This window comes from Drosophila yakuba, chromosome 3R (assembly GCF_016746365.2).
Source record: "Drosophila yakuba strain Tai18E2 chromosome 3R, Prin_Dyak_Tai18E2_2.1, whole genome shotgun sequence".
Classification (NCBI taxonomy): domain Eukaryota; kingdom Metazoa; phylum Arthropoda; class Insecta; order Diptera; family Drosophilidae; genus Drosophila; species Drosophila yakuba.
Genome location: NC_052530.2, coordinates 24,274,886 through 24,298,865, shown reverse-complemented (window position 1 = coordinate 24,298,865; position 23,980 = coordinate 24,274,886). Strand labels below are relative to the sequence as shown.

The 23,980-nt window shown below is 43.3% G+C and overlaps 1 protein-coding gene across 4 annotated transcripts in view; it reads left to right on the top strand.

The window, feature by feature from the left end:
- Nucleotides 1-23,980, top strand: part of LOC6538188 (nucleolysin TIA-1) — an 86,656-nt gene that overhangs the window by 38,201 nt on the left and 24,475 nt on the right. For all 4 annotated transcript variants that reach the window (XM_039375357.1, XM_039375358.1, XM_039375359.1 and 1 more), the window contains exon 3: nucleotides 11,779-11,866. In XM_039375357.1, coding sequence (XP_039231291.1) covers nucleotides 11,779-11,866 — 88 coding nt within the window. The remainder of the gene's footprint in view (nucleotides 1-11,778; nucleotides 11,867-23,980) is intronic.

Sequence of the window (23,980 nt, the reverse complement as noted above, 5' to 3'; positions counted from 1 at the left end):
TTGTCTGCCTTTGGCCCTGGTTCTGCGCAACCGGAAACGGAAATTGCGTAGCGCAGCCAAGTGCGTTGCTGTGGTGCAAAAACGGCAACGAGCCATAACGTGGACACCATCACTCTGCACTCCATCACCCACTCCCCGTGCCACCGATGCACCACCACCCAATGTGGCACAGGTGCTGCCCAGGCTGCCATTAACGCGTTTTGCATTTTTTAAGTGCTGCGGGGTGGGGAAAATGTCAAGGCTGCGGTGGCCGGGAAATGGAGAGGAAATAATATCTGCGGATGAAATGGATCAGACAGTGCAGCTTAGGAGGTTGAAAGGCAATGATTTCATCATTCTGAGCTGCTTGCATTTAAGAGATTGTAAAGCTACAATTTTAAGAATTACTGCAGTTAAAAGCAGCTGTTTGTTATGCATACAAATCCGCATAATTAGGCAAAAACTTAAATTTAATTCGTTGCGCAGCTGCCTTCATTAGCATTATTCGCCATTACGACTGCACGGCCATCGAAAGATCATCCAATCAGCACTTAACTCTCGACTCCTCAACAATGCTAAGCCATTTGCAAAACCGAATCAAAGCCAATGAAAATACGAAAAGTTTTTCATGTGCAATATCCCGCTGGCCGGCAAAAGTGAGAGGGCGAGCAAATGAAAATGGAGCACTCCATTTGCCGGCCAGTCGCTGCCACATGGCAATCCCAGTTTTCCCCACAGTTTTCCCCCGCACTTTTCCACAGTTCCTCGCAGCTTTCCACGCTGCACCGCAAGAGCCAAACAAATAAGAAATTAGTTCGAGCGAAAGTTGTTGCAGCTGCAACCGAATGAGAGAAAAATCGCAAAGAGCGCTGGAAAGGGCAGAAAAAAAATGAAGGGAAAAAATAAGTTTTTCGCTAATGTCTTAATGTAAAAGTTTGTTAGCTGTAAGTGGTGGGAGTGGGCGGTGGGGCGTGGCACCGCCACCTGAGTGGGTGGTGCAACTTATGGCAACTTTTTAGCGAGCACGTTTGATTGAAATTTGTGGCAAATTGCTTCAAGCAGCAGCGAGCTGTAATGGAATGATCAAACTGCTATCAGTGCGCGCAGGTCTTACCAACTATTGGAAAGGAGGCATAAAAGGCACCACTCTTATCAATTTCACCTCAAATGAGTGTAGCTACAACCACCATACCATAACATACCACCCACACCGCCCATTCCACCCACACGTATCTGCAGTTTGTGCAATGGCCAAAATGGCAACGGCAAGAGCCAAACAAATTGCCAACCATTACCAGCCAGAAGGGTAATTTTTACATTTCCAGCTTTTCCAGGCGCTTTATTTGCCAGCCAAATTTGTACGAATTGCTGCAGCACCACCAATACCACCATCACGACCAGTTGTAAGAACCAACAAAGCTGGCTGTCGATTTGTAATAGGTGATTTGGCGAAGGAAATTGAGACATCAATAAATGTGGCTTGCCTTGGCTCGCTTTAAGTTGCCTGCCAGGAGAAGGGGCGACGTGAATGGAGTCATATGCAGAAAAAGAGTTGCAGTTGCATGCGTTTGCGTTGCGCATACGACACGTTGTCTGCAGTGATGAGAAGCCCCATAGATTGCTGTGTATCCACATATTTGTCAATATAAGTTTTGCATTATTATTGAATTTGTTAGTCTGAAAGTAAATGAAATGGCATGGGACTTGGTTTCATTCCATATTTAACCCGAAACTTAAAAGCATTACTTTTTCTAAAGACTCCTAGCCAGAAACTTCTGAATTTACAAAGGTAAAACATAGTTTTTTGCCATCACTGATTTTCTGCAGGTATAGCACAAATCAAATTGTGATTGTCTTTGTTCTAATTGCCCGAATTGAACTGCATTTGCGGTGTACTCCGCCATTGACTTGATTTCTTTCAGTATTGTTGGGTCTTGGGCAAATTGAACGTTATTGCCAGGATTGCACAATAAACGTGACCAGGACATTGCTCGGACAGTCAAAATCAATGCAGTTTGTTGACCAGCTTAATTCGATATGACAATTTGACGAAGCAAATGCTGGAAATGTGAGTCCCTTCGCAAAGTAATCCGTGGGCGAGGAAAAATCGAATGACACGTTTAAAGCGAGAATAGGTAAGAACCAAGAAAAAGGGATATTTTTTATTGAAAATCAAGCTCACAACTGCTGGGCATGCACAGATGATTGAGTTACATAACGCTTCAAGGGATTTGACACAGGTGCTAAAAGAATTGCTCACACAAACAAATAAAAAAGGTAGACACATAAGTGGTCTTTAAAAGTGAAGAACATGTGTTACAGATCTTAATTATAAATAAACTCAACTCTAAATCACTGATAAAGTTCGTGTCCCCCAAAAACAAACGAATATTATAAATAACAACGAAACAAAAGCGGCTAACGAACAACATCACGATATGAAAGGGGAGCACAGACAAATGTGACAGCAGATGCAGATGTGTCGCGGGATTGGGATGAGCTAAATGTTTGTGCAAAGCATTAAAATAATAATCAAAACAATGATAATTGAAAGCACACAGAGCGAAAAGAAATGCGTGGAAAAATTAAAAACAAATATCAGAGACTGCAATGGAAAATCGTCTGGCATGTGGATAATTTCCAGCAGACTTGCCGCTGCATTAGTGCACAGACATACGCACACATACACACACGCTCGTATAGACAATCACACATATACGATATCCTGACAGGCAGGACAATATAATCTGCCGACAATTTGCGCCTAAAAGTTGGCTGCATTTTGTTGAAATGCAAACATGGCTGGTTATTCCGCTAGAGCGCCGACACATTGGCAAATCCAAATATTGTTGCAGCCGCCTCACCCGGAACCCAAAACTCTCACATATCATTTAAAATGCATAAATTCAGCCGCCTGCCGGGCATTACACACATTTTCCGTTAACAGTTTTCGTTGCCAAAGTGTCGAGTGTTTGAGTTTGAGCCGAGTTTTCCCACCAGCACAAGGCAAATACCCGCTTTGTTCATATATTATTTGCAGTCAAATTAAATCTAACAGCTGTGAGTTTTACATGTGTGCGGACGACTGCGAACACATTTCGAGGCAAATATGAATTTTTAATACAATTTTCGGTAAACTTTTGTGCAACGTTTCTGCTTAATTAAGTATGCGGCAAAGGAGGACGTATGCAGTAAGTCGTCAAACGATTGAAATAATCAAATAAATTCTTATAACGTCATATTAATTTGAGGGAAAGTTTTGTCGGCAAAAAAGTTGAGGCAATAATTTACACAAATTGCCAATTCTGCTGGCCGAATAATGTCAGTCAAGTCAAGCCGGGCAAAAGTCAGAATTCGGTCAAAACTTTTCTCCGGCTGCCCGACAACTTGTTCTCACTTTATCGCATCTTTATCGGCTCCAGCTCGACAAACACGTCGCCGGAAAATTCAAATGATAAGGCTGTGGCGCACCGAGCTCCATCTGTGGGTGGTTGGGTGGTGCGGGCCTCTTAAAAGTGAGTGGATTTTTGGGCGGTGGTGCTAGTGGTGGTAGTGGTGGTAGTGTTGGCTGCAGGGCATTGCGCGTTATGACAACATAAACGATATTTACTTTTTGTGCCTGGCTATTGCCATTTCGCCTGCCATTTCTTTATTTCTCTCGATGCCTTTTATGCCGCGTTTGCTTTCCCTGGCTTTCCCATTTTCCTCCGCTACCAGCACCGCTCCTCTCACTGCGATTCTATATCCCTTTTCGTATGAAAAGTTTTTGACTGTTTCTGTGTGGCGTATTCTTTTTGTTCGTTTCGTTTGGGTTCTTTTTCTACGTTTTGCTATTTGAAGTACTTCAAAGATTTTAGCATATTTTATTTGAATACTTTATTTCGTGAAATGCGTTTGTATTTGTGTGTGTGTGTGTGTGTGTAAGTGAATGAGTGGATGGTCGGGTATGAGGGGGAATGAAACGACATGACTTTTTCAGCTTTGTTGGCCCCACTTTCCACTAAAGCCCCCTCTTGTATCCGCACTCCTAACTAGTTTCTATGTCTTTGGTGCAAAGTTTTCCTTCAGTCGTTGGGAAATGAAATTTTTTTGAAAATTTTTCCGCGGGGAAATGAAAAAGTTTGTCCTGGTGGACACAATGCGGCTGCCCTCGATCTTTTCACCCCACTATACACACGCTCTCACACACACACACACACCATACCACACCACTTGTCCTGCAAGTTCTAGTTAATATTACGCATACGCCGCGTATGCCCTTTTGACTTTTTGCCCCACGCCCCTCAACCCGAGAAGACTTTCTTCGTCCATTTTGCGTGGCAGCTGCTAACGCGGGCCACAGGACTCGGAACAAGGCGTGGGATAAGCAATAAAGGATAATGTCATTCAATGTTTTGTGTGTCCCGCGCACAGCAACCAGGACAACAACAAAAACAACAACAACTGAGGCAGCGACAACGGTGACAACAACAAAAGCGGAAACGCTTGCCATCATCAGCGTCGTGCCGTCGTGCTCATCGTCTTTCGTTGTCGCTCTCGTTGTCATTGGCAATAGTTTTGTACACTGTTCGAACATATATTCAGTGCTAATTCAACAAAATGTAAGCTCAAAGCTCAAACTAGTTAAACACATTCTAAGAAGTCTACGAAACAAGAAAACTAACTTATGCAAACAAAAAGCAAACAAACTGTTTAAAAGGTGCACATTTTTTTTGAAGTGCACCGACTTTGTTGCTGTTTTCGGCTGCTTCAGAGATTCTACTTTCAGCTCGCTGCTCTGCCAGACAATAGTCAAAAATGTCTTCATGTCGAGAACGAGGAGCATAACGGAAATTCGCATTTGAAAAATACTTTCTTCATTTAACAACAATGTCGGGCGGCGACAAGGACGATGGGAAGGTGGTAGCGACAAGACACTGGCAGGGCGGCAAAGTGTTGGCATTACTGTAAATCGTTTTCGTTTTACGTTTCATAATGACAAAGACAGTGGCAGCGGATTCAAGCCAAGGCGATTCCAGCCGATTGACAGACAATGGGCGGAAATGAAAGGAGCTGTTGCCAAAAAACAAAAAAAAAATTAAACAATGAAACAAAGAAATCCAACCAAGTGTTTTTTAATGAGCGCTAAGCCCTAAGGTCAGATCAATATTTCATAATAGCTTACAGAGCTTTTATAGTAATTATCAAACGTAAATAATCATATTGGAAATATGTAATCCCCTCGTGGCTTACAGCCATTGTGCAATTGTGGGTGAGGGGAAAACGACTCAAGTTTCATGGGAAAACTTTTCGCATAAGCGTGTATATGGCTAGGGAATTGATTTTTCTATAAGCCCTAGTGAAAACTTTCGGCCGCTTTCGTTGTATAAAATAAAAATAAAAATAAAAAACAATCAGCAAAATGCTGGCGTCCCATATGCGCGCCAAAAACACTTCACTCCGCCGACAGCTCATTTTCATCGGGATGAGAGTTGCCAGGAGCAGTAGCAGGAGCAGGAGCGAAGCAGGAGAAAGCGCAGGACATGCGGTGACATTTCGCCAAGAGGCGTTTGCGGGCGGGCATATTTAAATCTAATTTTGTCACTCAACAAACAGCGACACGCTCACATATTCCACATGCAACTGATGCTGCTTATGCAGAGCGAAAAAAATAGTTCGTCAAGTGGTTTTAAATCGGTGATAAAGATGTCTGCTTAGAACTGCATACTATTAAATGCCAATAAAACTAATTTAAGCATATGAGATGTTACATAGCATAGAATGCCTTAGCATCGCCAAAATATATAAAAAGCTATTTAAATGAAACTAAAGTAGACTTTTAAGCTTTACTTTACCTTAGTTATTATAACCCTATATCATAACCAATTAAGTTGATTTTCGCCCAGTGTAGCGCTGCTTTCGACTCGCTGTAATCGTGATTTCCTGTGCAACAGACGGCAAACGAGAAGGCGACAGGGTGAGCGAAAGGCGCGGAGATAGAAGCATTGTTGTCGCCCTGCTGCTGTCTTTGTGGGGCGCGTTAAAAATGTCACAGCGCATTGCATACTTATTGGCGCATGTGTTAATGCACCACCACAGGCATCGCACCACCGAACCGCCAAACCACCGCTGCAGCGCGCCGGCAGGCTAAATGTTACGCGCTGCATGCATTTGTGGCTGGCAAAATCCTTTCGCTTTTTTCCCTTTTTTTTTCTCGACGTTTTATTCGACGTTTGCATATTCTCAGCTCTCACTCACACACACACACACACTCACACTCGGCTTTTTCCTACCTTTTGTGGCAGGTGTTTGAATTAGCTTTCTGTTGGTTGGCCGGGCTTTAGCTGCAGCACAATGGCTTGCAATTGCACAAAAGCTTATTAGGTTTTCCCTGCCGTTCGTTTCACTCGTTTTCCCTCTGAATGTGTATGTGTGTGACTGCCATTTCGTTTCAGCACTGGAATTTGTGTGTGTGCGAGTGTGTGTAATACTTTTTTTTTTTACAACAAATAATGCGCTTTGAGGTCGCGTGCTTCACGTGTTTTAATCCATTCGCTTTTAGCCCCCAACCCGCGCTCTCAACTTTTGTGGCACTTTTACGCTTCGCTTTTAACGGCGGCAGTGCAAACGGCGGCTCCAAACCAAATCCATTTGACAATGTAAACAACAAAGGGAAACTTGGTTCCCAAAATGCATAGTTCACTTCGATAAACAGAAGTAGTGGTTCCGCCGGAAAACCATTGGGAGTTGGAAGCATTTAAAGCGCTTTAATAACTCGTTTGCGACGTTTGATACAAATGTATCAGTATCTTGGCAACAATCTGTGAAGAGCTTAACTTAAATTATATATTAAACGAAAGTCTGTTTAAGGAAGAACTTGACTTAAAGTACCATTGAATTACGATGCATAAACCAAATTTAAAGTCTCCTTCTTTAGTCTACTTCTGCAGAATTTCACAGCTGTTCATTAAATTTAAACTGTAGCCTGGGGGCTACACCTTTATATGTATGCCTTTTCCCCTGCTTATCTGCTATTCCGCATGTATTATAGCCGAAAAGCTTGACGATGCGAGTTGTCTGGCTGAGCCATGAATTATATTCGGACAACAATGGACGGCAAGGACTCTTCAGCAGCTGCGTTGCCCATGGCTATAATATGGCCGGGGGCACTCGAAAATGGATCGGGAAAAACCGGGATGTACTCCCATTTCGTTTACACGGCAATTTCAGCTTGAGCTGCTGTTGATTTAATTCAAGAGGCCATGCATTTGCAATGTCGAGGGTTTGCAATGAAAAATGTACAGCGATTCGCAGGAGCGTTAGCCTTCTTTTTTGCAATATAATTGCTGGGCTTTTCGAGCGATGCAAATACAAGTGGCATTGTAACATAATTTTCGAGCAAAATACATCAAAATGGACCATTGTGAAAATCTCCATTTTCATATGTTTGCACAACAGTCTAAACTTCACACAGGCAGATATGTTGATGTGGTTAGTTAGCATCTGTGTTTATATTTGTGTTTGCATTTTGCATTTTCTGCCGACGATTGGGGGTGGTGGGTGAGGGGTGTGTGGTGTGTGTGGGGGCATACACATGTCCATGTCCGTCACATTTGTCGGTGAACATGTAGTAGTGTTTACCTCCGTTCCACAACCCAATTTATCGCTTTTTCTCTGTCGATTTGGCCTGGCACATTTGTGTTTGTTCAGCTACTTTTGCGGTTTGCCGCTTTTCGCGCACATTTCAACCACATTTGTAGTCACTCCGGTTTGGACAACCGCCAAAAAAAACGAGCCGAGAAAAAACAGTTCAAGTACGCGAAGGAAGAAAAGCCAACAAAAAACATGACTACAGCTTATGCAACACCTTGCAATACTATGATCATGCAACTCGGATACTTCTGTCCGTGCTCATTCATGCTATTTTCAAAATGATTGAAGGAAAACCTTAAATTAAATAAGATATCATCTCATTTCTTATAACACAAATTCATAAAGATTTATAAATAACATCCAGTACCATTACAAGTTCATATAGTAACATAGAACTGCATTGATTCTCCATTGATCGACCGCGAACTGCCAATTTACCAAATTTTAGCCAAATTGAGGACAAAGCCGTTTAGATAGCCACTTCTCATTTAATGCCTCATCATTTGAATTTGGTTCGATAATCGAGAGAGCGGCGGAAATGAATTAGAAATGCTGGCAAATTGAAACGCATTACCATACAAATCTATAATTTCAACGAATTTAGTGTACTTTTATCGCAAACCAATGTTTTTCAACTTTTTCCATCCGCTCGTCACGGTGTGTGTGTGTGTGTGTGTGTGTTTGCGTACCACGGGGCGTATGCGCAATTTGATGTGCTCGCAATTCAATTAAATTCGGCAAATTAAAGCGAACTGGTATAGCTGAAGTGAAATTTAATTGCATGGGGGAACAATTCCCCTTTTGTTCACTGGCTCTTTTTCTCTTGGGAGGTCAGGGCAAAATGCAGCACGTATTTATTAGCTGACGTGCATTGATGAAGGTCGAACTAGCGTCGAATGCGTGATCAACTGGAACAGGGGATGAATATTGAAGGAGGGTGGAAGTTGGAAGTTGGAGGTGGGTGGTGCAGGATAAGGAGGTGGAGCTGGAGCTGGAGGAACCGGCAAGGATTCCCTCTGGCCGCTGATTGACTCACGATTATGCAATAAAACAGCAGACGACATGCAGGACAACACTCAAATCCCCGCAGAGACAATGGTCCGCAGACCAGGCCTCAGTTCATCAGCGTCCTTTTCCTCATTTTCCCTCGAGCTTTGGGTGTTTGTGAGGGTTTCATTGGCTTCATTTCAACAGCAGCTTTTCAAAAGCTAAAACTTTTTTATGTCCAACTCATTAAAAATGTGCGCCAATGGGCATTATGCAGGCCAGTCCGGGCATCCTTGATTCCACGCCGACTTTGGCTCAAGCTTCGTTTGTTTGCCACACAAACACATAGGAATATAAACAGAATCGGGCCAAAATATTTCTACACTTGAAATAACAGGCTGCTTGTTCAAGAAATTGTATAACTAATAAATGGCTTAAATCCCATTGAAAATAAACTCTTTTTTATAAGAAAAAGTAACCTTATTTATGATCAATTTACTTTGATTTTCACTGTATTATTTGCTAGCTTTCTTAATTGTAAGCACTTTATTTTTTCTCATGTAGATTTTAGGATGTTTTCTGCTTGAATTTCCCGCCTTTTGCCCGAATGCGAGCTTACGACCAAGTTGAAGCCAGAAAGCCAAATGCAATTTCCAAGTTTTTAATGTGCGAAATTTCTAATTTAAGATTTACGATATTTTTATGTCGAATTACGTACCAACCGGCATTTCCCTCCCAAGTCGTTGATGTTCGCTCATTTTCGTGCTCTGGTGTTTGGCTGTGAATTCCTTTTGGCCAGCTGCTTTATGCCCGCTCGCTGGGAAGTTGGCCCGGCTTTTAATGGAGACGCGAGTGGCGGAGTCTTTAATTGTGGAACCGAACTGTGTGCGTAATGCAGGCCGCACCGGATGGGTATATTTTTAGACTCTTAATTATGGACACGCCCAAAGGTCAATGGTCGCCTTTTGATGCAAATTTTATGGACTGGAACTTAATTGGCCCCGGACCCGTTGAATGGCCCACACAGAGCGCGGAAAAAGCGCTGAAAAATCTGCCGCTGGCAAATAAAATGCCCTGTCCAAATTGTTTTGCGACTGACCAGTTGACTAAAACCAACAAGAATTTGTAACTGGTGCAGATTTAATGTGCATTTGTTTTCGGCGCGGTTGTGTTTTTGTTTCGTGCGGGGTGAAGCTGAATGGGTGAAAGGTCAGGGGAAGGTTTGTAAACGCAGCGATTGCAGCTGCAGTTTTGTTAGTTAGGGCAATAAATTGTTGGCTCGCTTCGGACGGGAATGGAGGGGTATAGTGGGGTTGGGGTTGTGTCAGATGCAGAGATTGCATAAAATAAATTGGTCAGCGATTGATTTGGGGGATTTGCCGAACAATTTATTACCACCGAGATAAAGGCATTTGAGTGTCAACATCAAAATGGCAACATTCCATTCCAGTCGAATGACCGACCCAGTCAAATATTTTCCCTTTAATCCTTTTTGCGTGACCTACACGGCAACCAATGTTGTTTGTGACTGATGGGGTTTTGGGGTTGCACTTTATCAGACTTTTACTATATTAGTAACTGTTTCGAGACACATACAATCTGATAAAAGAAAATTAATTTCAAAACTATTGATTACTCTACGTTCATTACCATGAGTGACGAGAGTAATAAACTGAAGTGAAATAGTGTGCCAAATATTAATTATTTTTACTTTAAAATACAATTTCCCGGCCCTCGCTTTTTTGCTGAGTGAATCTTTAAGGTCACATTTTACAGCACATTAGGCAGACATCCGTTTCGAGTGGAATTTAAACCGCTTAAGTGAAAAGAGAAGCGTCGACACGTGCTCCATTGGCCAGACACAGGGAGACAGCGATCCCCAGCGGTGCTCGAAAAAAGAAACCGCAAAAACCGTATCTCAATTGCAATCACTCAAAACAACGGAAATGACGCTTAGCACAACTTCCTGCCGCTCCGGCGGACAAACGGACGGACAAATGAAAGTACCACAGCTACGGGACGACGCGCAGCACCACCACCGCCCAGCCACCAAGCACCAGCCACCAAGCACCACCCATCTAGCACCACCCACCTAGCACCACCCACTCGAATTGTAATTCATGTCGCTGGGGGAGTTTTCTTTTTTGGCATATTTGTCAACTCTGTTTCCACTGCACACATGATGAGGTAGGGCGTGGGGTGTTAGTGTTGGTGTTGCTATGGGTGTGGGTGTAGGTGTAGGTGTGTGTGTGGATGTGGATGTGGCACATTCAAGTGCAATTTCCTTGTAATGCGAAACTATGTCATTTTGGCACGGACGCGAGCCGAAAAGCAGTTTCAGGATCCCGGATGGTCTGTGCTGGTCTGTGGGTACAGGCAAGCCTCATAAAATCAACAAAACTGTTCATTTAATCAACAAAGCTAAATACTTTGCATAAATCACTTTCGTAATGTTTTGTGTAATAATAATATTTTGTACTTTAAAGCTTAAACATAATTTTAGCACAATGATTATGGTGAAAGTGAATGTACATAGTGCAATTTCGAGCAAACCTATTTATAGATGTTGACCCGTGTTTGTTGGCAGCGCGTGCATGCAAACATGACACGTTGGCGCACTTGTGATGGCACTCGTGTCCACCTGGCAGCCGGCTCCTGGCACTTTTCACCCAGCGATTGCAGCTGCAACCGGATGCGGAACCAGAAACTCTGCATCTGTATCTGTATCTGGGCTCTGAGCTGCAGCTAAAGCTGGAGCAGGAGTGCCGAAAATAGACGACAACAACCGGCAAGCAAAGTGGCAACCGGAGTGACGGGCTACGGCTCCGGGTCTCAGGGAAATGATTCCGGGCTAGGATTCGGGGGCGAGATACTAGGCAGCCCGGCTGACAGTGGGCATTTGATAATGTCAAGCCCCAAATCAGCAACAGACACCGGCCAACTGGGGGAGCTCGAAACTCGTCGTGGGTGGACAATTGCACGTTGCGATTACAGCCAGTCGCCACTTGGTCGGGCACACATGGCCATCTTGGCCATCTCAAGTGTCTGTCTGGGCCACTCGTCGAGTGGGAAAGTCTGTTATGTCTGGTCGCCCGATGGCTAGACTAAGCAACTATAGTTTAACTCTTGCCCAGACCGTAATTGCCGCTGAATTTGTCTTTCTTTTTGTTGTCTTTACAGAACAGTTTCACATTTTTGTGGGCGATCTGAGTGCCGAAATCGAAACGCAACAGCTAAAAGATGCATTCACCCCATTCGGAGAAATATCGTAAGTAACTTTAAATAAACTAAATTTAGTAAATATAATATAAGCAAGTATGTATCAGACATCTAACAATCTGGTAATCGCCTGGGTTACTATTTCATAATTATTAGAACTTTACCCACTGCAAAAAACTTTGCTAGCATCGATTCATCTTGCTGCCGGCACATTAACTCCAATCAAAGAACATTTTGCCGCACTTGTGCCGGCCGAGCAAATTGTTAAATAAACAAACAAGCGGCAAATGAAGTCCCCCGTCTTTCTGCGCCTAATTTATGAATAATTAGCGAGCCGAGGGTGCATGTCGAAGGAAACCGCGAAATGTTGTGCCACAGCAATGTGAATTTCTCTTATTTCTGGTTCTGGTTTTGCTTTTGTTTTTTGTATTTTTTTTTTTTTTGCCGGCTGGTTTTCTGGAAATCACGAGTGAATGGTCCATAGAAACTGCGGCTGGGGCTGTGGCTCCCAGGCAACGGGCAATAAATTAATAATTTAATTTTCGACGTTTTTGTTTGAGCAGCAAAAAAAAGGGGGAAAAACAAACTGCATCGGGGACCGGGACCAGGGACCAGTTGAAAGCCACAAGCCGCTGTCGACGCCGAGGCAAACAAATGATGCCGGGCGAGTGGCCCAAAAAAATATTAGAGCAGAACAAGTGAAAGCAAATAAAACTGATTTATATACATACTATACACCCCTGCCTGATTCAAGTGGGCTTACCTTACCTTACCCTACAAACTTACATATATTTATATATATGTATATATGGGGTACAAATATATATTCTTGTGCCCGGCTCAGAAATGTTGCGTCTGCTCATCAGGTCAGTAACCAAAAAAAGACGTCCTGGGAGCGTTTTTCGCAGGCTTTTCATTTGCCACTTCCTTAATTAATGAGCATCAGCCTCCGTCTGCGTCTCCATCTTCCATCTTCCATTCGCCCCTCGCTATTTGCTCGCAGTTCTTTTGAGAAACGTTGAACTCATTTTGCCAGAAACTATTTATTCGAGAGTGAACACTCAGAAAAACATTGAGACCATATATTTTAGTTTGCAATTCATTGCTAAATTTCAACTTTATACGTGTCAAACTTTAACAAACTCTAATGGTTTATAGATAATCATCATGCTCGCTTTCTTTAAACAAGCTTTTGTTCCAATAATACACCAAAATTTTCCTTGTGCAACGCCAAACGTTCGTTTAATATTTCGGGGGCTTGTCCTTTTGAAGTGCTCGTCGAATTTTATCCCGCGGCTGCGGATCTGCAAAAAGCGTTCTTCCGCATGTTTATTTTATGGCAGGAGCAAATCTACGAAATAATTACATTTTCCATCTACACCTGAAGTGGTTCTGCGCTGCCTTCGGGGTCCACGGATTCAAGGATCCCAGCAGCCGGCTTCAAAGACATCCTCCTACCAGGACATCCTTCGCCTTCGCAGCTGCCTTCGTCTCTTAATTTATTGCTCTTTATGCCTTAAGTGCCCGCGTGGGAAATAATCGCAAATATGTTGTCGTCTCTGGCTTTACCTACTTTTCATCATCAGGTTAACAGCACTCATGGGTGGATTTTTCATTTAGGACGCTAAATTTATACAACAAATTCGCCACCAGACTTGAGCTCGTTTTTAATTAACTGGCCTAACTTTTCAACTGCGGTGAACTGTGCAAACTTTGCCAAGTAATATGTGTGGAAAATTCGACATTACGGAAAACTTTTTGTGGTTTTAGTTTCGGAGACCGTTCCACCAGACAGAGCTCGTTATGGCAGTCGATGAGAAATTATTGAAAGGCAAAGGAAACAAAAGGAACTTAATCCCTCAATTAATTGCTTCCCTTTTGCAATACAATTGCAAGCGGCAAACGTAATCGCACTCATAATCCCTTCAAAATAATTAAGTCTCTTTGAGTTGCCAAATCAATCAACACCTTGTTCTTAATCAAAACCACCGAGCACCCAGTACCCAGCATTTGTCCACTTTCCCAGCACACAATTTGCCTTCGGGGGCAGCACTAATAAGTAGTTTTCCTATCGCAGATGCTTAATGGACTGGCAGCCAGCAAAAATCTGATTAGACAATATAATGCGAAGCCCCTCATTCTTACGAGGTCGGCCCATAAAACACAACGCCTCGAGTGTGTTTGCTTTAATGCAGCTAATTAATTATTCGACTGGTCGAAAGGATCTACATAAAACCCAGGACCACTTCAAGTTGGCCAATTAGGCGAATTCGCAGAAACCAATCGACTGCAGCGGCAGTAGCAGTAACATTAGCAGCTAAGACGATGACGGGCAGTTCAAGGGACTCGAGATATGCTATATATACTCGTATAGTATATGGTTATAATACTATATTCGTGACCGGGCACAAAACTGAAATTCAATTACCCGCCTGCAGTCGCGGCAGCCCAAAACCATAACCAGATACCAATGCTCCTGATTAATCACATGCAATATGTTCGGGCCTCGGATTCGAACTCGTTTCACGAGGCGCATTCATAAATAAAACCAGAATCAGATTCAGATTCAGATTCAGAATGAGCATGAGAATGGAAATGGGAATGGGAATCGGAATTAGAAGCAGTCCTAGTACCAGTAACATAGAGACAGAGAAACAAAGGACTACGGCACAATGGGCAAATTGATTAGCGAGCGAGCGGGACATGGACACGTCCTGGCCATTTGGCAGGAGCACTACTGTGGGTCCTTGGCTGATTAGTTTCCTCGATATTGTTGCCGCCTCTCATAATTCAATTACATTTTTGTGCTGCATGGCTAACGAGGCCTTCTCGGCCTGTAATTGGCAGCCCTTCTTGCTTCTTGCTGTTTGCCGCCATTCATTGTCGGCCACAAAGGGCTTAACTTGGCCTTTGTGCTCAAGCTTGGTCTGTACAAATTTCAAAATTTCTTCGAAAAAAAAAAACTGTTCATAGTGCAATTAATCTTTCAACATATTTCAATGAGTTCCAGTTAAAGCTTTAAATTTATAAGCAATACAAAAGTTTGGTTCAGAAAGTCGTTTTTCTTTCTGTAATCCTTCTTTCACCATTTGGCAAAACTTTTTTTCCCGTGCATCTACACAAAACTTATGCTGAACTAACGTGTAAAAGTCCTAAAGAGGTTTCCCGAAAAAAAAGCAAAGAAATCAACAAGATAATAGTTGATAGTTGCGACTGGGAACGCGAAAGGGAAATAAACTCACTCGGTATCTCGTTTGCTTTTTTCGGTTACTTTTAATGACACTTGGAAAAGTTTTGATTTTGGTTTGCTGTCTACCATCTTCAGACTCCAGACTGCAGACTCCATTGCCACCTGGCCACGACGTCATTACGCTGATATTCCTTCTATCCATTTCAATTTTTTTTTTCAGAGGGGCATATAATTTTTGTCGCCTTCCGTTTCAGCGACAGTCGACAGTCGTCGATTGGGACGATGGGGACGTTGCTGAAAATGAGCAAAACTTTCAACTTAATCTATTCAGAAAGTTGCCCAGCTTCAGCGATGGATTCAGCTTCGTCCTCAGCCCTTTTCATAAACTTCAAAATGCGCTTGTGCACGTCGTCAAGTTAACTTGGCTCCTTTCTGCAGTTCCACAGTTCTACAGTTCGTTCGACTTTTCAGTTGCAGCTGGGGATTGGGGAAACGGAAACGGAAACCAATGATCGGCGACAAGTGGGCGGCGGAAATGGCGCAAAAAGTTGAGCGGCCCGCGCCATCTAACTGTGCTGTTAAGTAGGCGGCGGCTTTTGTTGCGAGGCGGCGAGTGACAAATCAAAATCGCATTCAAATGCGACGCGGCGTGCAGCGGAAGTTAATGCGAAAAACTTTTGCCCCAAAACGCGCACAATCAGTCAAGCATCATCTCCTTGGCACTCTTAGCGATTTTCCCTGCACTTGGAAATAAAATTAACCCTTCAATTTATAAAAACATACTAACTAACAGTGTATAAACTAACTTAAAAATGTAAGAGCTGTTATTTTAAATGATCTATTAAAATACAAAGAAGCAAGGATTTCTTGATTTTATTTTTAGGTATAAAATACAACATTTTCTTTATTTTATATTGCATTTTTTTTCTATGTGCCTTTCCCGGATTTTCTCGCAATCCTTCGCTCTGTTTGTGCGTAGTGTGAAAAATGAGTCTTGGCAGTTTGTGTTGCAGCCGCAAAAGCCTGACACTTTTTCATGCCGCCTGCGACGATTTATATTTGTGGCAAGTGTCAAAAGTTGGAACAAGTTCTGCGACTTTAAAGCGCCACTCAATGCAAATTAAAGAAAATTGAAACCAGCCCAAAAACCCGGAGTACATTCAGCTGTGTAAACTTTTTAATATAATTTTAATGGCCAGCAAAGTTTGCACAATCATTAAATGGCAAACAAATTTCATTTTCAATTTGTACAGATTGTGTATCAATATACACACTCAGGTTTAATGCTTAGATAATAGACAGAGAGCCAGGCTGTGGCAAATAGCAGCATCGTCCTTGGATCCTTGGGCATAAATTTATTTAATTTACTTTCATGCCGCGGCCAGGCAACTTTTCCCATAAAATACGCATTAATTCATTAAAATTGACAAAGGCGAAACACGAGTGCCAAGCACGGTTGGCTGCCTTTTGGACAGTGTCTGTTGCCAAATGCTCGGCGACTGAGTGAATGAATGACTGAGTGACTGACTGGCTGGCTGGCTGACAATGTCATGCGTTTTTGGGGCCAACTAAACGGAGCCAAAACAGTTTGCAAAACGGCGCCCCACAGCGGCTAAATGTATATAAATAAAAGTGCTTCAGAGCGGCGGCGCCTTTTAAAATTAAATCAACGGAAATAAAAGGGACAACAAGGGATGTAAGGGCAGCAGCGCAAACTTTTTTATCGCGCCAACAAAGCCGCGCCAGAAATTATGCTGCAATGAAGACGACAACGAGTGTAGTCCTTTTCGTCCTTGGACGACGAGGGGCGACAATTTTTGGCTGCCGCTGAAAATGGCACTTTGGCTGCCTGTCATTTGCAGGCAGCGCGGCACAAATTGAATTTAACTGCAGTTTCTGGGCCTCTGGTTCTTTGGTCCTTCGCATCTCGGCTCTGCCCGGAATTGAGCCGCTGCCAAAAAAAAAACAAAAAAAAAATAATAAAAAAAAAAACAAGTCAACGGCGACGATGGCGATGGCTGAGGGGCCCGCACATATGTTGAAAGTTTATCACTTGGCCAAATAAAAATTTGCTACTCGGGCCGAGTTTGCCACTCCACGGCCTTGCTCTAAACTTTTGGCTACAAATTTATTGGCAATAAATTGACTGCCATTAAAGTAAGCGAATAAAAAATGGCTGCCAACGCATAAATCCCCCAAATAATTTGACAAAATGAGTCACACAGATTGAGTGGCCCATTTTATGTGCCCCCGGCTCTGCGCCGAAGTCACAGGTGCAATTTCGACACGGAAATGTAATTTTAAAACACTCAACGACCTCTGGGCCAGCCTACTAAAGTTTGGGCCTCACAAAAATTAGCGGAGGGGCACAAAATTGTGTAATCATGGACCAATAAAGTCGGTCTATACACTAAGGAATAAGATGTATACCTATTCATTATTAATAGAATTACATTATTGTTGCCCCAAGACTCTATTTCGCTATGTTACCATTATGACTGGTTTGTATGAAATCAATTAGTTGTTCATTAGTTGGCTCGTGGTTTTTCGCTTAGTGTGCCGCCTGTACAGGTGCCCCGCCCACTTGAGTGACACTCTGCGGCAGGATGGCGCAGAAGGAGCTGCAAACAAGAGAAATCTAATCAAAGCTAATCCAACAAAAGCGAATGCCGGGGCAATGTCAAGCGCCTTTTGTTTGCCCCAAGTGGCGTAAGCGCGGAAATTTGCTTGGCCAGACTCAAGGGCCCCGACGATGGTAGACATTTATTTAAAATACAAGCTATAAAATGAGCTGCCGGATGCGGATGAGGATGCGGATGTGGCGGATACGAATGGCGAATGGCGGATGCCGGACGACCATGCAGATCTGCCACAGAGCCATCCAAGTGTCGAGTGCCCTGTAATTGCCGGACAGAGGTAAACGCCCGAAGGGGCGGTTCTCAAAGTAGAAAAGATAAGGGCAAAGAAGATCGGGGAGATGGGTGAATTAAATGAATTTGATTTACGTTTTTAAAGCCAAATAAACGCCTTTCAATTAAGTCGAAAGCCGGAGCGGCAGCTGCCCGTCCGTAGCCTCTTATTGACTTTGGCAGTGGCTGTGCCGCTGACAGCGTTCGTTGGCATTGGTCTCTGCCAAAATACTCGAAAAACCACCGCAAACACCTGACGAGCATTCATTCGATGCCACCTGCCCCGAGCTGGCCATCCCTCTCGCACTCCTTGTCCTGCGCCTAGCTCTCCCTCTCCACCTTTCCCCCTTTTCGACCTTTCCCCCTTTTCGACCACCCACAACCGCCGTTTGCACAGAGCGCTCATACGCCCTGTTGCCTCGCTTCGCTTTTGTCGTTACATTTTGAACCTGTCGTTTTGCACTCGGATAAATTGGGAACGAATATATAATGGATTTTTAGCTATTAAAAGATAGCTTTTTTATATGGAGTGCTTATGGCAATACTATAAAATGGGATAGCAGCCTAACAAAAGCCAGCACTTTTCCAATTTCAGTGGTTTTCCGAACAAATAAGTTGGCTTTTCGCTGAGTGCAGGCTCCTCGCCTGTTGTCATTTCGGTAGCGCCGCACCGTGTTCACTGATTTCGCTTGCAAATTAATGAGAAATTAGAGACAATGCAGGAGTCGGAGCCACAGTGGCGCAGATAGGAGCCGGAACCGATGGCAGGACCATTGCCACTTCCAGGTCCTCGTTCGCCGTCGTAAAAAGAACATTTGTGCTAATTTAGAAAAAGGCAAATTTGGACAGGACTTCATTACGGGCACCTAACGGCATTGGCATTGCTTTTGCTTCTGCCTTTGCCTTTGGCCTCGTCCTTGTTTGATTGATTGAATTTGTCTGGGATTGCTCATTGGAGGTCGTTGGTTCGGGAGTTCAGGGGTTTCATGGGTTCCAGGGATTCGTCATCCGGAATAATGGGCAAAGTGAAACGCTCCGGGTCCAGAAGCCATACATATTTAATATTTAGATTATTTCCTTGTAGATTGATATCAATTTAATGTGTTTTTGGGGCCAGCAAACCATTTGCATAATGTCTTTTTGATTTCCCTTTAGTTTCAAGGGTCTATCAATTTGTTTAAAAACCAGCAGCACAATGGCGAATTGAATGCATTTCAAATTAATCTTTTCCCATCGAAAGCCGCAAAAGCCCCGGCCCAGCACCACTCCACTGCGTTAGACTGCAATTAAAATTAATTAAAACACGTGAATAGCGGACACTGCCACGCCCCCGAAAAGAATAGGTAGGGCCTTCACTGAAATGTCGACGCCCCTTCTATTCGCAATGCGCTGTAATTTCAGATTAATTTGCATATTAGACCGCTGACATTTCCAGCTACGGCGAAACGACTGTGACTGTGACATGTGTGTGTGTGCGTAGTGACGAGTCGATTAATTGCGTTAGATTATCCGCTCCGCACGCACACACATACACATGCACACGCACACACAGACACATAGAGTGCATATGTGGGGAGGGGGCGCTTAATTTGTGCCTTGAGGTAATTTCATTTCTTTGTTGTTATTGCAATACGCACGAAGGACATAACGTTTCTGGGCGACCATCAAGCAAAATTATAATTGAGACCCGGCCGCATTGAAATCCTCGAACGCACGCGCTCTTATAAAATCAACAGTTACAGTGAGAGAAATGCTACTTAATAAATTATTATATAAGGCGAAGATAAAGCCATCTATCATTGTTCAGCAATATAATTAAATTAGTGAGTATCCTAAGTAGTTCTACGGATATATGTGGTTCGTTTCTGATTTCTACACAACATCAATCAATCCGCCAAATACATTATTAAAATAATGATATATTTCGCCGCCGTGTACTGGCAAATGGGGGAGTGAGATGTGTTTGTATAGCTAAATAGCTATGCATGCCTAATGTCTGTATTTAACTGGGCATGAACCGTGGGCAAAGTCTGGTTCTGGGCACGCTCGTAATTATAGAAGCTACATACCCAGCCAGGACCTTCCCCCTCCCCCTTCCGCCGACACCAAACCATCAGCCACTTCGTCACCCACTCACACCACTTAATAATCAACTTACGCATCTGCAGCGAAGCACACACACACACACACTCACAGAGAAGTACACGTACATGGAAGGATAATGCGTGCGTGGCTGGGAGGTGGCCACTCCCACTTCCACTCCTGGCCATGATAATGTCAATTTGTCTGTGCCACATGGCCACGCGCTTTTTATGATTAAAATAGGTAATAAAATTGTGCATGTGAGTGTGTGTGGGCCTCTCGACACTGTCATCGTGCGATGAGACAGTTCGTTTGGTGGGGGAGGTGCTTAAATTAATTAAACCAAATAGAAAAACTGAAGCGCAAAGCCACAACAAATTAAATAAAAACGTTGACAATTCATATGAAGCACGCGGCGACAATTCCCGAAATGATTGAAATGACGCAAAGGTGGCGAAGCAGGTTAAATTAAAAATGTTAATTTGATTTTCATTGGAATGGCTTCTACCATGTTTCTATTTTCTCAGAAAGTTGTGTTCATTAAGAAGCTTAAAAGGCTAACATATTCAGCAGAAGAAGCTCTAATTAATTTTGGGAATTTACTAATTAGAAGATTATGTTGTATAACTTTAAAAACATTAATTTGGTAACATTACTCTTAAGCTAATATTTTTTTGGAATAAAAAGGACTTTCTGTCTAGTTTATCTGTATATGAAAACATCTCTAGATAATAACGAAATCTGAAAAAGTTTCTCCAAGACTTAAATGTCTTCTTCACTACCAAAGTGTCGCCATCTGCTGCCAGTCTCGGCCTGATGAATTTGTTGATTTATCACAGTCATCTCAACCCACCCACACCTACGCACCCCAAGGAATCCCAGACACGGCATATGAATATATCCTATATATGCATGTAGTATATACTATACTCGTATATACATACATAAATACTATGTCCACAAAGAGCTGGCTGTGCACGTTGCGAGGATTTTGCCAAATGGCGTGAATTTATTTTCCAGATGTAAGCAGATGTGAAGTGCGGAGTTCATTGGCATCGTGTAACAGCTGCTGCAGTGTAAAGTCTTCGGACTTTGGCCAAAAGCGGATGAGCCGGCCAAGATGCTAAGCTTTCAGACCGACTGATTACTTGCTCCTTTGAGAAAGCAGACGGGAAGAAGATGAAGTCATCAGATTAGTTAGTTTCAGCTTTCCCCAGCTCAAAGCTCCTTCCAAATGCAGTCGGTGATATTAATTCGCCAACACACCTCAACTGAACTGCTGGCTGAGTAATTATGTGTGCCAATGCTCGTGCTCAGGTGGAAATCATGTTGTGTATTTCCGTTGCAATTGCGAAATTTTAAACTTGTTAACAGCAAATTGAAGCCATTTCCTGTTTGCAACAACAATATGTTGCGGCATAGTGCAGCGCAAAATAAATGAGAAAACCACAATGCAACAGCAACCGACAAAACACAAAAATATCTACAAAACATACAAAAAAAAATGAAAGAAAGCAAGCCGAGGCAAAAATGCCAAAAAGGTACAAAAGCGGAAATAAACGTTGCAGGCAGGCAGCCAAGGAGTACAAGGACCAAGCAACAAGGACCAAGGACCCGTTCCCCGGACAGGATAACCTGTTGACCACGTGCATACTGCAATTCAAAGAACCCTGCTCAAGTTTTGCCGAAAATGCCAAGAAAATTGCATTTCGCTGGAGCAGGAGAAACATGGAAAAGGTAGCAACCTCGACTGGCGACAGTGCAAAATAAAGTAAAAGGCAGCTGGGAAATAAACTCCGGCGTTTTGTGTTTGTCGGGAATAGGCATTGCAAAGGGCACACTCAAAAATAATTCAGAGTAATTTTGGGATTAATTTACGTGAAAATAGTTAACTTCTAAGGTTCAATACTCAATCAATTATATAGGGTATACATAACAAAACACTTTTATTACAAATAATAATTTATATATTCCGAAAACAGCTGTCAAATAGTTTCATTTAGGCATACGTTCCTTAAACCTTGCAAATATTATAAAAATTTGTTGAGTGCACTTGCAAGTGGTGGGAGTAAAAAGGGAATCATTGAAGGGGATGGCCGAGTGAAATGCGCGCATCGCGTGCTGCGAATGCAATTTCGGAGCTGCTGCACGACCACGCCCCTTTCCACCAAACTGCGTTAACAATTTTCAGCGTGGGCGTAGGGGGGGGGTGGGGCGACAAATGCAATCTACAAACAATGAAATGAATTGTCAAGTGCAAACATGCCACTGACGTGCAATTGCAACGCATACTCGTATATGCAACAAGCCTCCATTGGCTGCAATTGCCGCACCATGCCACCACCCACACATCAGCAGCTCGCGTTGCGAATTTATTTTGCATGCGGCTGGCAGTTAAAAAAAAACACGCCAGAAATGCGAGCTGCTTAGGCGCTTCCGCCGGTCGACTTAACAAGAGCCCATCAGCAGTCAAAGCGAGCGATAAAATGCTTTTGGCCAGAAGAGAAAAGGAAAGGAAAGGCGGCAAAACGGCCAAAAACGAGTGGCTAGTGGATGGAAAGCGCTGCCACTTTTATGACACTGCAATTCGGCGAAAGCTGTTTAGTGTGTTGTCCTCTGCTTGCTGAGTTGTCGTGCTGTTGTGCTGTTTGTGCTGTTGTGTTGTTGTGACACGATTAAAGGACTCGTGGACTGGCCGACTCAAGGACGCTGTTCTTTTGCCGCTCGCTCGCTGGCTCCTCAAAGATTTATGGTCCGCGCCGTGCACTTGCAACTCCGCCGGATATCCGGAATGACACGACAAGCAGCCGAAATGCATTGGCCGTTAACGGATACTTGGCAGCGAACGATTACTTTGGGCCGGGGCCGAAGTAGAGGCTTTATGTCCACTTCGAGGACATCCTACTGCGCCTCTGTGACCATAATTGTACACTGTGAAAAGGGGTGTCGAACAGGAGTAACTGAACTATTAATAAATCCCCTGCTCAAGACTGAAATCAAACGCATTGAAACCCATAAATGTTAAAGCTCAGCCGAGCCACATTTAGTTTGAAGGTCCTGTTTACTGTTCCCGGTGCACTCGTAGTCCTCGCTGCATCCAACTATCCCGCTGGCTGCTTAATCTTGGCTTCATTCAGGCCACCCACTCAGGATGCTTTCAGCAGCCTTTCGGCTGACTTTGAGTTGGATTTTCGGTAAGCAATACAACAGCAGAGATGCCATAAAAAAAGGGAATGGAAACTGAAAGCTAAGAGCTGAATGCTGAATGCTGAATGCCTCTGCCCACAATTGTTGCTGCGAGTTGAGACTTGGCTTTTGTTGATTTGAACTTTTGTTCATCTTTTTCCTTTTTTCTTTGACAAGGGGCAGCCGATGTGGGCATGGTCATGTTATCTTGTTGACATGCCGGACGTTGACATATCCATTTTTTACAAGCCTAGACAAGCCCAGTGGCCCCTCCGGCTGCCTGGTCATTCTTTTTCTATTTGCCAGGACAGGACTTATGCTGGTCCGTCCCACTTCCACACTGCCTGCGTTTCTGTGTGTTTGTATGCTTGTGTATTTGTGTATTATAGGAATAACAATGCCATTGGCCAAAGGCAACGCAAATAACAACAACGACAATCGGGCTGCCATGAAGGTAATTTATTATTTTTTTGTGACTTGATTTTTCTGTTTTGTGGGTCAATTCCTGTCTTTCACCTCCGCAAATAGAAATAAATCAATTTTAAATCACGTCATTATTAAATGGCTATAAATGGGCCCATGCTTTGTTTGGCTGAATGAATGCTGGGTAAGTGTGTGTGTGTGTGTGTGTGTGCTGCACTCACACAACAATTAACACTTGGCCATTACTTCCATTTGCGGCATGTTAATTTGTTGCCACATCAATTGCCGTTGCCAATATGCGAGGCGCATGCACAAACATACGGCGCGCTCGCAATCAAAGGCGCACCCGTGCACTGAGAGAAATGCAAGAGAA